The sequence below is a fragment of the Quercus suber genome, unplaced genomic scaffold (genome assembly GCF_002906115.3).
Source record: "Quercus suber isolate HL8 unplaced genomic scaffold, Cork oak 2.0 scaffold_35, whole genome shotgun sequence".
Classification (NCBI taxonomy): Eukaryota; Viridiplantae; Streptophyta; class Magnoliopsida; order Fagales; family Fagaceae; genus Quercus; species Quercus suber.
This window is the reverse complement of record NW_027069500.1, coordinates 2,097,901-2,115,807: the sequence shown is the minus strand read 5'-3', so window position 1 is coordinate 2,115,807 and position 17,907 is coordinate 2,097,901. Positions and strand designations below refer to the sequence as shown.

General features: G+C 34.2%; 1 protein-coding gene across 1 annotated transcript; it reads right to left on the bottom strand.

Moving 5' to 3' along the window:
* Window positions 1-5,144: 5,144 nt before the first annotated feature.
* Window positions 5,145-17,638, bottom strand: LOC111986764 (uncharacterized). Its single transcript, XM_024018444.2, has 9 exons — window positions 17,284-17,638; window positions 16,939-17,200; window positions 8,444-8,545; window positions 8,287-8,369; window positions 8,047-8,163; window positions 7,706-7,808; window positions 6,956-7,625; window positions 6,652-6,827; window positions 5,145-5,974 (listed from the first exon to the last, which is right to left on the bottom strand). The coding sequence occupies exons 1-9, from the start codon at window positions 17,400-17,402 to the stop codon at window positions 5,852-5,854; spliced, it is 1,755 nt and encodes a 584-aa protein (XP_023874212.1). The 5' UTR covers window positions 17,403-17,638; the 3' UTR covers window positions 5,145-5,851.
* Window positions 17,639-17,907: the final 269 nt, after the last annotated feature.

The window sequence follows — 17,907 nt, the reverse complement described above, 5'->3', positions numbered from 1 at the left end:
GGCCTGGCTCGATCGATCGAAGAATAGACTCGATCGATCGAAAATCGCACAGGTTGATTTTTCTGCAGAATTTCCAACTCAGCCCTACTTCATTAAACGTTTAGGGTTTTATGTTTTTACCCTAGGTATATAAACTAAACCCTAGCCACATTTTTGGGGGTTGTCCATATTGCTTTGTTGCTCATACATTGCTGTTTTGTGTGAATCTCTTGTGAGATCTTTGAGGAGCTTTCCTTTACACAAAACTTAGGGTTTTCAAGGTAGAGATGATTTCAACATCTTGAAGATCATTACCGTTGCAACCATTGGAACTTAAAAGAAAAGCAAGCGGGGAGCTTGTAGCTGATTGAGGAATTCAAGAAATAAGTAGTCCGTGGATTCGGAGCCTGCACGTGGTCGTGTCAGGAAGTTCTACTAGTGGGTAGCATTAGGAAGTCGAGCGGGGAGCTTGTAGTCCTTTTGTAAGAACTTCAATTCTTTCATAGTGAATTCTGTTATGCCTTGAGGATCGGTGGGTCAAATCCTCCCCAGGTTTTTACCGTGTGGTTTCCTGGGTGATCATATCTTGTGTTATTTATTTTCCGCTGCTTTATATTCTTGATATGATTGTTTGGATTGTTTTAACCTAGAATTGCTTAATTTGACTAAGTAACAACTTGGCTAATTAATTTAGGCTATGCAATCTAGTTGTTTAAGGGGTCTAATTTCCTGTCAGCATGCATTGGAAGTAGAAAAATGTCCATCTGCATGGAAAGGTCAATATTGTGGTCATATTCGTGAGCCTACTATTATTTTAGAGGTAGTAGCATCATATGATCTTTGGATATGGCATGCATTTTTTAGGTTACCTAGGTCAAATAATGACATTAATTTGTTAGAGCGGTCTCATATATTTAATGAACTTGTTGAAGGACGTGCTCATACACTACATTACTCAATCAATAGTCATGACTACACAATGAGATATTACCTTGCTAATGGCATATATCCAAAGTGGGCAACATTTGTGAAAACAATCCCAGCTCCACAAGGACAAAAGTATAAATTATTTGCAGCAGCCTAAGAGGTGTGTAGGAAGGATGTTGAGCATGCATTTGGAGTGCTTCAAGCACGTTTCGCAATTGTCCGTGGACCTGCACGATTTTTCCATCTTGAAACACTCCAAAAGATCATGAAAGCGTGCATAATTCTCCATAACAAGATTGTTGAAGATGAGTGGGACAATAATGAAGTGGTAGACTTGGATTATAAACAAATTGATGGAATGAATAATCCTCCTCCGCAAGTGTTACATGAACAAAGTGATGAATTTTTTTCATACATTGAGAGGTATGAATGCATTAGAGACCGAGAAATTCATTTTCAACTCCAGTCGGACCTTATTGAACATTTATGGCAATTGCAAGGTGAGTTGTAGGAACTTTCTTTTTTGTATGTTGAGAAGCATGAGTCATAAGATCTTGTGCAAGTGTGTGAGTTTTATTGTAATTTGGTCTCTATGGACTACATTGCTTCTGCTATAATATGTGCTCTATTTTATATGTTTTCTTATAAAGTTCCTCCATTTCATAGTTCACATTGTTCCAAGTTTGCTTCCGGACAATTGAGACGATAACAGGTTATCATGATGATTGAGAAATTGTTTTAGTAAAAAAAAGAAAAAATGTATAAGTATAATTTGGGGTTAAAAAAATCACTTGTTAACACTAGACGATTATTTGCTATCATGTGGCAGCGGCGGCAATGGAAGAGTTGGTGGCGGTAGAAGAGTCGACGGCAGTGGCGGCAACGGTGGTGGCAGTGGCGGCAACGGTGGTAGCAGTGGCGGTTGCAGGTGGTTGTGATTGTGATTGTGATTGTTGTTTGTTGTAGTGGATATATTATTTTATTGTGATGTTTATACTACCTCCGTCCCACTTTTTTGGTCCTCTATTCCATTTTGGGATGTCTCAAAATATTGTCCTGTTTCTAAAAATAAAAGTCATTAATTTACTAATGTTCCTATTATACTCCTATTTTATTAATAATTCAATTTTTTGATAAATTATTTAAGAGTAGTTTTGGAAACTTATACAATTTTAAAAGGTAAACAAGACAACAAATGATATTCCCTTAAAAAGTCTGACTTTTCAAACAGAACAAACAAAGTGGGACGGGGGGAGTATTATTTTATTGTGTTGAAAGCTAAAATAGATCTACTGCTACAGCATGTGTGTAGGTAAAATAGATAAAGTAGCTTTTTGTGGAGCTAAAAAGCTAAATTTTTAGCTCCACTATTGTGGATGCTCTTAGGAGAGAAATAAGAGCAAGAAGAGAGAGAGAATTGGCCCAAAAACTGCTTAGAAAATTGTTTTTTTTTTTTTTTTTTAAATGAGGGGTCTGGAGGCTTTTATAGCAAAAAAGTGACCCTTCAGCTGCCAACACACCTTGTAAGGCTACCAACCAACTTACTGACATCAGTAATTCTGGCCTTATCCCAGTTCAATTTTGGATGCATATTTAAAGGCCTTCCCAAACTTGTATTAAGCTGATCTTGATATCCCCGTAAACTCTGGATGTCTAGTTTTCAGAACACTAATTAAATTGAAAATCCAACAAATGAATCAAAAGTTATGGCCTCAGGAAGCATGCTAACGCCTTTTTTACGATTTTCTAGATATCTCAACCTTTTTAACTCCGATTTTCACACCTTGTAAGGCTACCAACCAACTTACTGACATCAGTAATTCTGGCCTTATCCCAGTTCAATTTTGGATGCATATTTAAAGGCCTTCCCAAACTTGTATTAAGCTGATCTTGATATCCCCGTAAACTCTGGATGTCTAGTTTTCAGAACACTAATTAAATTGAAAATCCAACAAATGAATCAAAAGTTATGGCCTCAGGAAGCATGCTAACGCCTTTTTTACGATTTTCTAGATATCTCAACCTTTTTAACTCCGATTTCGACCCATGAGTAGTCATTGAAAAGGGAATTTGATAATCTTCACAATGGCATTGGTTACAATCCATTCTGACAGTCAGATCAAAATTAGGGTTTCTGGTGCCCCTATGAGTCAAACTTTGTCAAAGTTGATGAAAATCACTAAGTAACTCAAGTTTGGTGTAGAAATAGGAAAAATGTTGTTTTTGAATGATTTTGACCCAATTTTGACTTTTGGTCAACCCAGTATTGACCAGGGGCATTTTGGTCAATTTGGCCTGAAATGGCACTTCAGGTGCTCCGTTGCCCAAATGAGTTGCGTTACGTCAATCTATATGTTCCCATGGCCTCATGGAGAAAAGATAATATTTTTGGAATTTTTAGAATCCAAAATGCAAATCGAGGATTGACAAAATACAATGTCCACATGAAGGAAAGGAATGGAAAAGAAATGAATTGAATTGAATAGAATTAAGTAAACTTGTTTGGTTGTTTAAAACAAAAGAATGAAAGGTAAGTAACCTTATTTGGGATTAACATAGAGGAAAATAAATTGAATCATTTTATAACAATATTACTATTAGACTCCTATTTCCAAATAAATAGCTAAATATATAGGAGAATTTTGGGAGTTTTAGTAAAAAAATCCATTAAATCTAATTTCATTCCCCTCAATTCCTCCCAATTTTTGGGAGAATGAAAATTTGAGATTTTTAGAGAATATAAAAGAATGAGTATTCCCCACTACTTATTTCATTCCCTCCCACTTAAATTCCCAAATAAGAGAATGAAAAATCCATTCCCTTCATTAAAACTCTCAAACAAGAGAGTGAGAAAATATTCTATAATTATTCTTTTTATTTTTTTCCATTCCATTCTTTTCCCTCCTCCTAAACAAAGGTTTAGTCTCTTGCCTTTTTTATATAGTTAGTTAATAGAAATTTATAAAAATTAAAACTCTAGTGTAGCATAATAGTGCTTCATTTTGGGCAAAAAAAATGGTTTGAAAGCATAGTTGTCAAAATCGCCAATCCAAATCATAGAATCATACCATGGTCGCATATTTGGTAGGATCATAGGATCCTATTTACCAATCCTACCGATCCTACTAAAAACTAAATTTAGTTTTATTTTATAATCATTTTGAGTATTATATTTGAACTTTGTTTATTTTAAGAATTAATTTATGTTATGAACATAAGGGATTTGAATCTTGATCATCTTAAAACTTCTATTTCATGTATTAATTGGTGAAATAATTCGTATATCATTTGATCATATTTCACAAAATCTAATTGTATCAAAGTTTGCTTATGTTAGATAATAGTTTTCATTGTTTGTATATTAGAGAGTGAAAAAATTAACCGGTGTATTTGGTTAGGCTTAATGTTTATACATTGCTCGAATTACAATATCATGCAATGTTTCTGTGTTTGTATTTTAAACATTTGTTGAACTTTTTAAATACATTGCGATGTTTGCTGCTACAAAGGACCTACAGAACGTTATCTTCGAAAGAGACTCAGTTTCAGTTATTAATGCTAATGTCCAAGAAAACCCGATTCTGACCTCATATGGAGATATTGTTGACGACATTCGCTCCTTAGTCTCTGTTTTCCAATCTGTTCAATTTGCTTTTGTTCATCGGTCTTGTAATGTGGTTGCGGATGCGTTAGCTAAGAAGGCCAAATGTTTGGCCAGATATCGAGAATGGTTGGGTGACTTACCTACAGACATTTCCCAGTTAATTGATTTTGATGTTCCTTGAAGCATTTTTTTTTTAAATTTAATAAAGGCCCAGTCGGATTGGCTGGTTTCTCAAAAAAAAAAAAAAGTATTTTCATTTGGTTGATATAAAAATAACAATGTATGATATTCAAATTATATCATATTGATGCAAAAATCTTTGTTTCTTTATAGGTGAATTTATAATTTATGCGATTATTTAACATACATTTGTTACCAAATTTTTTTTTTTTTACTTTATATCAGAAAATTTGTAAAATGTTATGATCCACAACCCTAATTACCTCTCACAATCTTATATAAAATCCGAACTTTGACAACCTTTTTTTTGAAAAGTTCAAATAAATTAGTCAAATCCACAAATGTTTTATTTCATCATGGGTAACCAAAATCGCTAACAAAATGGTCCATCCAATTGGGTCAGCAAGTTCATTTTCTAGATTATCTTTTAAAAAAATTTTAAAATAAAATAAAATAATAATAAAAGAACTTTTGTTCCAGTTTATAATCATTAACTCTATCGAAAAAAATAAGGTTTAACAATTAACAAACTATTTCATTGTGATCCTATAAACCAAATCCAAGTAAATAACAAAATTAATTGTCCAAAGACTAGGACTTCGGTGCATGGCGGAATCTAAGGACAGCCTAAGAAGAGGGATAACCCTTAGCCACTTGATCAAATCTCGGAAGGCAGTGAGCCCTACAAATGGATCACTTTTCGATCCCATTCTGATAAGCGGGATGAAACGAACTCAATAGAAAGGGGAAAAAAAATGCTATTTGCTTTGTCATCATTTTCCCCTCTTCTAGTTTTCTGGAAAGCCTAACAAATGAATTCTGCCTTTTTCTTCTTGGCCACAGGAAATCGACATTAATGAGAAACTAAGACCTATAATATGCAAACTCTGAACACTTTTGGATGAATGGGTTTTTGGATCATATCACTCAGTTTTCATAACTGAGTTCTCAAAACACATGGGTCTCACAAAAAATTGTGTTTGGCTTGGTTTTCAACACTTGTTTCCATCACTCAAAACTCAAAAATTTGAGTTAGAATGATGGAAGCAGGTAAGAGCAAATGGGTGTTTTCAAAAATTGAGAACTGAGTTATGAGTTTTGAAAACTAAGTTATAAAAACTAAGATATGAATACTGAGCTATCTCTAAACCAAACGAGCCCTTAATTATTGACCACCCTTCCAAAGAAGTGTTCTATTTGCAAGCACCCTTGTGACGACTGAGAATTATTTGTTTTGGCTCCAGACTTGAACCTCTTTGCCCCTACTGAAGTCTCCTTACCATCCTGCCAAAACAGAACATAGGTAGCGTTGAGGCTAATCTAACAAAATGAATATGGATATCACGTAAATAAATAACAAAACACATGCACAAAAAGTGAAATTTTTTTACTTGGTTTGGCAAAACCCCTAAATTCATACATTGCTGAGATAATCCACTAAAATCATAGAGAAATAAAAAGGGACAAAAATATACAACACCCAAATTGATACGTTACTCCAAGTGGCTATGTCATGGGGAAACTCTAATTTCATATTTGACAACATCCTAAGCCATCGAACAGAGCCTAATCCTATGCTTCCTCAGAATCCCTACACTCACATTTCTAGAAACCCTACAGTCTACAGACGTCTCATATACACATCTCTTCCATTAACCTATACCCTGGTGATGATACAATTATAAAGCCTTTAAAAAGAAAAATTACTGGCAGATAAGAAAAACAAATTCCTTTCTGAAAATAAAAATTGGAGGCACATTCCAAAACAAAGACTCCCCCATGCCTAACATTTATTAAGTTGTGAACCAGCAGATATTAACATAAATAAATGGCTCCATGAGCATGACAAAAATAAAGTTAAAGAAACACATCCAAGGATTCCATTAAACTGATAGATAATATGGATGTTTCAATAATGTACAAAAATAAATTAAACAAAAGAAATGAATGCATGAACCCACCAGTGAAGATTGGCTCAAGGATCTCAGAACTTTGATTCTACCACCTCTACCATCAGCTCCAACAGCAATCAAATTACCTGTGTTTGATTCCTTGCTCAGGCCTCTCTTGCACCATTTACCCAAATACCTATTTGTTCCATCAGGGCCAAGAAATCCACCAGAAAAACATACGTCCCCTGAAGGATTTTGTAATACATAAAGAGAGTAAATAATAAGCTTATAGCTCTAGTTACCAATCATCTAAAATGTTAATTATTTCATGATGTCCGGCTCTATCCAAACTCAAATTGCACCAATATAGTACCTGGTTCAGAAAGTGGTAGTGGGGATGGAGACTCCTTTCGAATGTTAAGCATGGGTTCAACCTCTGTCACATCATCAGGAACCAATATCACATCCTTATCCAGAGTAGCATGAGTCTTTCCCATATCATTATTGATACCCGTTTTTGAACCCAAATGTCCTACCAAGTTATCTAGTCTATGAACTTTAGTTTCTTTGTTCAAGTCAGAAGCTTCCTCTGACCTTAATGGAGTAGTGGTCTGCTCAGTTACATCTTCACCAATTTGACATCTAGAATCAGGATTTGATAGTACACAAGGAACTGTAGAAAATTTTGAAGGATCCTCATCTATTAAGAAGTAATCATCTCTCCCTTTGTCAAGAACCATGGCGCTTGTACCTTTTTTATTAGATTTCATATGGTTAGTGAAACTGAACTTTTCCAGTTTCCTAGAACACAATGGATTACTAGTCAGGCTTCCTGTCTGATCTGAAGTAAGCTTGGATCCAGAAAGATGCTTCTCTTGATCTTCAGATGGAAAATTATTGGCAGGCAAAGGATTGGAACTAGAGTTACAATTCACAGCATTCTGAATAACCCTTTTGGAACTACTTTTCTTTGAAGCTTTTAGCGACCTTAGAACTTCATTATCTTTTACTTCAAGAGCAGTCTCCAATTCTTGTAGCCTTGTCTGGTAATGAACAAACAAAAAGTTGAATTAGAAACCGCTCACCAAAATGAGATTCACCTACAATCTCATCATGGACTTACCTTTAATATATTTATTTTCTCTTTAGCCTTCTCAAGTTTTTTACCAAAACGAGCCTCTCCTCTTCCAAGGAGGTTGCACTTGGCCATCAATTCTTTGTAACTCCTATCAGAAAATGGCCAGCAGAGATATAAATGAGAAAGAACATAAGGGTAATAAACAATTATTTTGTTATTATTGTACAAACAAATATTACACAAGAACAAGGCTATGAATATCATCTGTCAACCTATAAGGCTGTCAAATCAATAAAGTTCATTTGAGAATAAGCACTCAACAAGAACTAGATCAATTTTCTCTCCATGCATTGAATCAAATTGCAAAATGGTGGTAGATACCCTACCTATTACGCATGACCAAGGATTTCCGTAGAATGTCTATGGTATCTTTATTGTTGGCGCCATTACCAAACGAGGCAAGCTTTAGAACCTCCCCCTCATCAAGATCCAGATCAGATACCCTAGATTGTGAACCATATAACCATTTTAACAACAAATAAATTTTACATATATATATATATGTATGTATGTATGTATCAACCAAAAATTGAAAATTTATTTGCACATAGTGCAAATGCACTCACAACTTGAATGCTGCAAGCTCTTTGGCCAAGGACATATTCTTTTCTTGCAACCTCAAGCGTTCCAATGTTGATTTTTCAAGCTCCTGTGACAGAATTGACCAACACTTCAATATAAAGTCTCATAAATTTACTGAAACCAGAAAAGAGAAAGCTTCACCTCAGATTTCATATGAAGCATCTGTTGCATGGATGTTCTTTGTTTCAAGGCTTCATTCTTTAATGCTGCTTCCTGTTTTGCCAGCTCCTTGCAAGAACACAACTAGAAAAGAAAAGAGTTTCCTCATAAGAACCACATGAAAACAATAGCCGTAACTGTTGAAGTCAGAAGAATATACTTAAAACTCCAAATTTGGTCAGAAACAAAGGAGATGAAATCAAGACAACTTATTGATTCATGTTTGAAGTTAGGACCAGGAATGTTTGCAGGAGAACAAGTTTTAAAGCAGAGGACTACGTTTCTATGGCTTCAACCAACCAGTTACCTGCTTTATTGTTGGAAAAATTGAAGCAAATAAATTAATGGTTGTTTCATTCCATGTTTCCTAATGTAAGTTCATATTAGCAATTGTAGAGATTTATTTTTCTGTTCTGCTCCACCTTTCTTGTCAGTCATAAAAGATTAATTTTTACTATTTCGCAAATTTGCCTATTCAAGTTTTATTTTATGGGACCCACATGTGAAGTCCAGTTGACATAAGGTTTTAAAGGTCAAGTTATACGTGTCATAGGGTTAAAACAATTTTTAATTTGGGATTTTTACTTAAACCTAGCATTGTGCCCATGCAATGAATGGCTTAATCAAGAATTATATGTAAACTAAATAAAAAATTTTAATAACGTAATTAAAATTGAATGATAAAATAGAGTAAAATAATATATTTGTACTCAAGGGTTAGATGGAGTTTTTTAATAATGTATCAGAGTATCTTGAACATTGAGGCATGTTGGCCTCTGTGCGTTCTTTTCTCCCTTCTCTTCTCTCTTTTCCTCTCTTCTTTCTTGTGGTGTTGTTCACAGGTGTTGCTCATCATAAAATGCTATTTTTTCTTTTCTTCCTCACAACTCCAAATTAAACCTTTTCTTTTAACCATCAAAACCCTTTTTTTGATAGGTAATATGAGTACTATTATTGATGATGTCAAAAAAAAGAAACATACAATGTGTTCATGTAATACCCAGTTCAAAGAATAGCATTTCGTTTATATATATATATATATATAGTTATTTGATGTTAAAACAAATTAGAGTAATAGTTGAAGGGAAATCTCACGCCTTGTTTTTAAGTTCCTGCAAATCTAAGTGAATTCACAAGTTTGTTTTATTAGGTTAGTGTAGTTGGTATACGTAACTACTTGGCTGATTTTATTGAAGAAGTACTAATTGGAGTGGGATTGGTCTTCCTAGACTGAATTGGAGTGTAATTTTAGAGGGACAAATTAGACATTAGAGAAGCTTAACTAAGGTTGTTTTAGTAATTGTAGTTAAACCCTAACGTGTCCCTGCTGTTATATATAATTACTGGATCCTATTAAATCAACCACGTGAAAGGAAATCTTCTTATTTTTCCTGAGTGAGACGGCTGTATTTTTGCTATTCGTTGAAGTTGATTCAATCTGTTATAGCATGTGTTAATATTGCTGGATAAGATACTTTACTAAGATGGATGATTGATAGGAGATCATAATAGGTTCATGTCCAATAGATTTAAATCGAATGATACATTACTATTTCGGCTATCATCACAACTTTTCTTGGGTTTCTATATGCATGTTTAGCATGTACTAAGGGTAGGTCTGATTGAATATTACAAAGTACAACTAATGGTTTATACATAAGAATGTTAGGTTTGATACAAAGTCATACAGAACCTTTATACCACTAAAGCAAGAGCTTCATTATCAAGGTCATAGCAAACACAAGTCAGATGCAGAGCAAGTAAAACAAATGAAGATTGAAGACAAACAGAAACTAAATGCAGAACAGGCAAAGCAAGAAGTAATTGAAGAAGATGCCAGCTGCAGAAAATGCCACATGAAAGAAAAGAAAGCTGCAGAAACGACAGTAGCTTAGTTATTCTTGTACAGTAGCTAAGTCATACTTGTATAAAACGACTTGTAGCTTTTGGTTATCCTGTAAATATCTGTTTAGTATCTACACATGGCACAAGTTGTAGTTTGTTAGCTTTTCTGTTTCGTTAGTTTAGGCAGTTAGTTAGTTGCTCTGTTTTGGGCTGAAGCCTCACCGTGTATATAAACAAAGTCACCAGATTTTATTTAATGAGAAATTCATTTTACCCAAATTCAGTTTTTGATATTCATGATGGATGGTTTATTATTATATTTTAGTAAGAGGATTTTTAATTAGTAGTGGAATTCGTAGCACTTAATAAGTTATTTATTTCTGTATTAGGTTCTAGTGACATTGCTCTGGATAGTTAAGGCCAAACATGTTTTGGTGATTTGAGGTAAGTAGACTTTAGAACATGATTCCTCTCGAGATATTGTATTGTATATATGTATACTTTTAAAAGAAGCTTTGCAAAAAAGTGAACCTTTTATGTAAAAGTTCTTTCTATAAGTATATATTTTATGATTTATATGGTGAAAAATTTATAAATATTTTTAAAGATAGAGAAATCATTTTCAAATGGTCAGCTAGACAATCTGCAACATTTGCCAACACAAGGTTAAGTGTTGTTTATTTCTATATTATATTGTTTCTACCTATTTAGCGTATTTTGGCCAACTAAAATGGTTACTATTTTATTTATTGATTTCAGTGTTATAGTTAAATATTTCATTTCTAACAGTTTTACATAATATATTATATTATTGTTAAAACTATGTGTAAATGTTTTGTAGAGATTATATTTTTTCAATGATACTATTATTATGTTTGAGAGACATCCTCTCTTTCTCCACCCTTTCAGATTAGAATAGTGGAATCTCTTTTTGTGGATGATCATTGGATCCATAGATTAAAGACTTCATTTGGAGCTATGTTAGTTAATGGACTATATTATTATATGGATTTGGGGCATTACAGTTCATGAAGATGAACAACAACAAAACACAAAATAGAAAACAAATAGAGAAACAATCAAGAGACTAAACTAAGAGAAGAGAAAAACTGTAAAGGAGAAGAACAATTTGTAAAACCCCAGCACTGAGACCGATCAAAAAGGCTACGCTAACACAAGCCTTTTAACTCAACCAACGACTTCTCAAAATCTTCAAAGGAATGACGATTCCATTCTGTCCAAATAATTCACATCAAACAACTTGGAATTAAATTTCAAATATCTGAATTACGTTTCCCAAGCCAATGACTCCAACAAAATAATACTTCCGCCACAGAGCCAAGCAAGACCCACTGACTTATTAGGTGCTTTGATGACAGTTTGGAATTTGGAGAAATTTGAACATCGTCGAACTAGTTGGAAGAGGATGTATTTATCTAAAGGGGGAAGTTGACGTTATTAAAGAGCACTTTTTCGAGCTTGCCTGCATATTATTTATCTTTATTCATCATTCCCACTAGTGTGGCAAATAGAATAGAGAGGTTACAGAGAAAAAAAAAAAAATTGTAGGGTGGTTTAGGAGAGGAGTTCAAATACCACTTGGTTGGATGGGATAAGGTGTGCACTCCTTTAGCTAGTGAAGGGTTGAGGATTCAAAAACTTACTACTTTCAATCAGTCTTTATTGGGAAAGTGGTTATAGAGGTTTGGGTTAAAGGAAAACAAATTGTGGAGACACGGTAGTTAATGTGAAGTATGGGAAGGAGTGGAATGGATGGTACTCGAGACCTGTTCAAGGCACTCATGGTTGTGGGTTATGGAAGAGTATTAGAATGAGGGGAAATCATTTTTTACAGTGCATTTAGTTTGATGTGGGCTCGGGTAGTCAAATTCAATTCTGGCATGATTGTTGGTGTTGGGATCAACCTTAGTTGATGTTTCCAATACTGTTTGAAATTGTTGTGAATAAGAATGCTTCTATAGAATTATTACTGGATAGGTAGGAGGAGGGGGAGGAGGAGTTGGCGTGTGGAATTCATGAGAAATTTTAATGATTGGAAGATTGATAGGGTGGCTTCATTTTGCCATCTGTTAGAATCTCATATTCCCATTGATGAGGGGAATGATAGGATGAGATGGAAGCTAAAGAGTAATGGGGATTTCACCATGCATTCTTTTTATGAGACATTACAAGGCTCAACCCCTATGCCTTTCCCTTGAAAAGCCATATGGAGTGTCAAGTCTCCTCTGAGAGTTTACTTTTTTGTGTGGACATTGGCTCAGGGAAAAAATCTTTACTTGTGAGAACCTTATCAACAGGGGTTATTTAAATGGTGAGTTGGTGTTGTATGTGCCATAGTAGTATAAAGACTATGGACCACCTTTTGATTCTTTGTAGTGTATCTTTAGAGTTGTGGAGTATTGCATTTAGGATGTTTGGGATTTGGTGGGTATTACTGAAGAAGGTTCTTGATTTATTATGTGAGTGGTAGCATAGGGAACTTAATATTTGGAATCTTGTTCCTTTATGTTCAATGCAAACTTTATGGAGGGAAAAAACGACGTACTTTTGAGGATATGGAGTGTTTTTCAACTCAATTGCAAGCATACTTCATTAGTTCTCTTTATGTGTGGTCTCTTGTATTGAGTCTCACAAATAATAACTTTATTCAATCCTTCATAGACTCGATTCATATGTAGATATTTTATCAATTGTAATTCTTTAGGCTACTTCGTCTTTCCCCACAAAGTAGTCTCATTTCAATAAAATTATAATTAACTATCAAAAAAAAAAATAATAATAATAATAATAATAACATAACATAACATAGAGAAATAAAATACAATGGAGTAATGGCCCTTTTTTCTTTGTTCGGCTTAAATTCTCTTGCATCAATTCTCTCCAAGTTGGAGAAGAACTCATCCTTGAGTTCAAACCATCCCTACCTAGATCTCTTTGATGTCAAACCAATCCTTTCCATCCTATTCTCCTCTGCAAGACAAGTTGAATCAATATGCTTCTTATTAATCTTTTCTCACTCTTAATATATCTTGTTGAACAAATTCGGACTCTTGACCTTTTTAGCCATGGTGTGATACAAAAAAAAAAACAAAAAAAAAAACAAAACAAAAAAAAACAAAACAAAACAAAACAAAACAAAACAAAACAAAAAAACAAAACAAAACAAAAGAGGAATCCATGCATAGATTTGTAAACGTCAAATTGCCTCTTCCACAAAGTTTACCTAACATCACTCTACATACTTCTTGTTCACCTCTATAATTCTCATTCAACAAAATCTTCCCAAAAATAATCGATAAAGTTCTCTATTAATCTTTCCTATGTAAGATTAACTTCCTAGAAAATTTGAGAAAAAACTGACAAGAGTCTTGTAGCTCAACTAGGGCTTCCTAGTATTTTCAACAAAAATGTCCCATATTCAAATCCTCCATTTCCCAACTATCGAATTATCCTATTTTCTTTTATCTAAAAAAGTAAATTATCAAATTATCAAAAAGACCCAGTAAAACCATCGTGTTGAACATGTTCAAGTTCTAGGAGATTAAAGCTCCATTCATCAAGAGGAACCTTTCTACTATTGAATGATTTTAGACAAAACCAACGGTCTCTTCTACTTGAAGAGAGAAAGTCTCATCCATAGTGAGGGTTATGGGCTCATCTTGGTGTATATGACTTTATCTTCATAAAGCCCAAATTTGTTTCCTTGACTATACTCTTCAAGATAACCTTCATAAATTGGTGGAGAATCCAATTTTATGACACAAATTCTTTCAAAAGTTTCATCTTTCAATTCCTTCAATCCGCCTTGTGCTGCATGTTCTACATGTCCAGCATCATGAAAGGAATTTTTCTTCTTCTATATCATCATTCTCATCCTCAATACAATTGTCTGGTATGTCCCATGATTCATGGTCGCCTTTTGGAATCTCCATGCAGGTTCTCACTAGTTCCCGTTGTTGAAGAACTTTTACCAATAAATTTTCAATCATACACCTAATCCCAACCATCTCTATATGTTGGCTTGATTTCCTCTACCCCCAACAACCTCTACCACGATCAACCATAGCTTAACATTGCAACCTTTGACTCAAATCTGAATTTTGAGGCTTAGATCTAGGATCTTTCACTCCAATACCACTTGATGCGGTAAGAACTTAGATCTAGTGTAGGAGAAGGGTCTAGATTCAAACAAAGAAAAAAGATAAAAAGATTGAAGTTTTAACAATCAAATATCAATTTCTATGCTCAAAGAACTCAAGAAATATAAAAATTTAGAATTTTATGAAATGGATAAGAAAAGACTGCCTACAATGACTCAAAAGAGTATTTATAGTAGGGTTTAGAAACCCTAAAATCCTGACCCTTCATCTTACACATAAAAACAATTAAATCTTAGCCATACAACTTCATTAAAAGTCACTCACATGCTAGTAACCCTTTAAAATATTTAAATATAACATACAGAAATAAAATACATTAGACTAATGGGATTTTTTTCTTTGTTGGGCTTAGATTCTCCTTTATCACTTTTTCTCAAAAGTTTGTAGAAATCAAGAAAAAAATTACAATAATTGAATGGAATGGTGTGTTCCATAGAAGCAAAGCTAGAAGATTTGTCTACTCTGCGAGAAACATTGGATAAACAGGCAATTGCAATTTTGGAGAAATATACTGCTATAACAACCAATCAAGAACGTATATATTCTGATTTAGACCCAAGTATATCCCCATTCTTGGCAAAAATTTCACTTGTTACCCTTTCAAAATCTGATGGATGCAGCTCTACAAATTTACTTACACAACAACTTCAATTGTGCATTGGTTCAAATTTAATGTCTTAAGGTGGCATTAAAGAGAGAAATCAGCCTTATTATTCACAAGTCCAACTACAAGAATAGATAAAGTAATGCACTACAATGACAATGTAGATCATAAAGGGGCAAGGTGAGCATAATTTTGCTCACTGAAAAGTAAAAACCAAGAAAGATATTCATGTTGCTACAATAGATCAACTCAAGAACGATTGTAAGTTGATAGACCTCCAATTATTGATTTTATTGTTTCAAATGAATGTAATGATATGGCGGGAAAGAAAAAGTTTCTCTCCTTGATACCTCCAAAGTTGACTAAAGAGCTGTTGCATATTTCATGTTCAAAAGTTCTTATATGTCAACACTTTAAAACTCAAGACTGACTTTTTTCCAACCAAGAGAGAATGACACAGACATAGAAGTTTTTGTTACTACTTGTAAACTCCCCTATTCACTATTTTTGCATGGGACATGTCAAATCCAATTGAAGTAAAAGTCTTGCAGTTTTAAGAGTCTAGTTAATAGTTATGTGTCTTAAGGTTAAAACAATTTTCAATTTTGCCTTTTATTTTAAAAGTCGAATTCTAGGGCAAAATTGTACTTTCCATCCCAACAAATTAAGGGTATTTTAGTAGTTTAGTTGAGTTTAAAATTTTCTAAGAGATCCCAAGTATCTTACATTTTATTTTCTTTGAGTCCAAATTAGTTTCTAATTAGGTCTTTAGTTTACTATTAATGAGTCCTTATATATATTCGTACTCAATGTACTGAGGGGATAAACAAAATTTTATTAATAAAAACGTTGAGTGTTTTGAGCACTGAAGCTTGTTGGAAGTGTGTTCAAAACCCTAAAACCCCAAATACATATTCCTATCTAATAGTCATCAGACTAACTTTTAATAACTAACACAACCTCACCCTTTTTTCAACAATTTAAACCCTAGATCCACAAATTCTCCTAACCCTAAACCCACCACAAGCACACATAATCAAATTTCCCAAATTTGTCCTATGTAATTTCTTGAAACCAAAAGAATGAATTATATCCCTTCCTCCAGTGTCCTAATAATGAAAAACCCAGCTCAATCAAGCTATATACTTCATAATAGGCACACTTCAAGTGGGTTTTCTTACAGATTAGAAAATATCAAATAAGTTATAACTCGAGCTACTCCTCCATTTTAAACTTTTCAACCAAGCAGTTCAGATTCATAAATCCTCCTTTAGATAATAGGGGAAGCCTGAGGAGAATAGAAAACAGTTTTTTTTTAGGTTTATGCTATCCTTATTGCCATCTCTAGAAAATTAATAATAATAATTCGATAAAACCGACCTCAATTGAACTAAGTATACAAAATTTTATATTTAATCTACTTCAAGCCCCTATGTTACTCACTAGGAAGCACGAACACTTCATTTAGAGTGTCATACCAGTGTTGTACCCGTGTCGTACCTGTCATTTCATGTTATATTTTTTCAGAAATCACTCATGTAACCATGTTGTGCCCGTGTCCATGTCCATGCTTCCTAGATTTCTCAGCAACCAACCAAATCACTGAGAAATCACCTACCAGAAAAAATTCACACATGGTAGTATGTTATAAGTTATATCTGTCCTTCAAAGTTCGAAGTCTTAAGAAATGAAAAATTCCAATCAAGCCAAACCAAATACTAATCACAGCCAAACAAAATCAACAAAAAATAATAATAATAATAATAATAATGAAATACCAACCCTAATTTCTTCAATACCGGAAATGACACCAATATTTTAAGTATCCAAAAAGCAATTGAATTTACCTGGCCATTTACATCTTTGAGCTCCTTTCCCTGGCGCTCTAAAAGCGAGCTAAGCCCCTTGACCTTGACCTCCAATCTCTGAACTTGACCACGCAATTCACGGGGATCTTCGTCTTCCACATTCTGAGAGAGGATCGGATCGTTGGAATCCCCAACCGACTGAAAATAGAGGCGATTGACATTGCTCGCGGAACAGCTTTGCTTGCACACGGGGCAACTGCATTTCTTCGCGCTCGAACAATACTCGAACCACTGTTGTAAACTAGGGTTTCAAAACAAAAGCATCAATTTCACACACTCTGAATTTTCCATTTTCAATTCACAGAGAGAGAGAGAGAGACTGACCATAGCTCGTGGAAGACATGGCCGCAGATGGAAATGGCTTGGAGATCTTCAACGAGAGGTTTGAGATCTTCGTAGCAGATGGAGCAAATGGTTTTGCCAATGCTCGTGCCACCGACCATCTATCGATATCGCTGTGAGTCTGTGACCGTGACTGTGACTGTGTGTGTTCTGGTTTTTCGGTTTAAAGGTTTGAGCACCACGATCTTCTGTTTCATTTTTATTTCTGGGAACAAAAACAAACGGAGCGAACTTTGAAAAAAAAAAGAGCCAATTACAAAAATTTGTCTGAGCGGGATGAAAAAAGAGGGAAAGGAAAATCCGGCAAATTTCTTTACCTCTAGTTGTTTCCCTCTTTACCCCTTGACGTGCAGCCTCGTGTTCAACGACAGGTGTAAATATAGTGCCCATTGGCTAAGGAATTTCACCCAACAGATTTCTATATTTAAATATTGAAAACTATAAAGCCTCACTTAGGGGCTGTTTGGATTTTTTTTTTGTCATCACTCATCACTCATCAATAAATTTTAATCATTCATCATTCATCACTTAAAATACTCCATCACTCTACACAAAGTGTGTTTGGCACCAGCACTCAACTTATCATCATTTAAATTTTTCAACTAT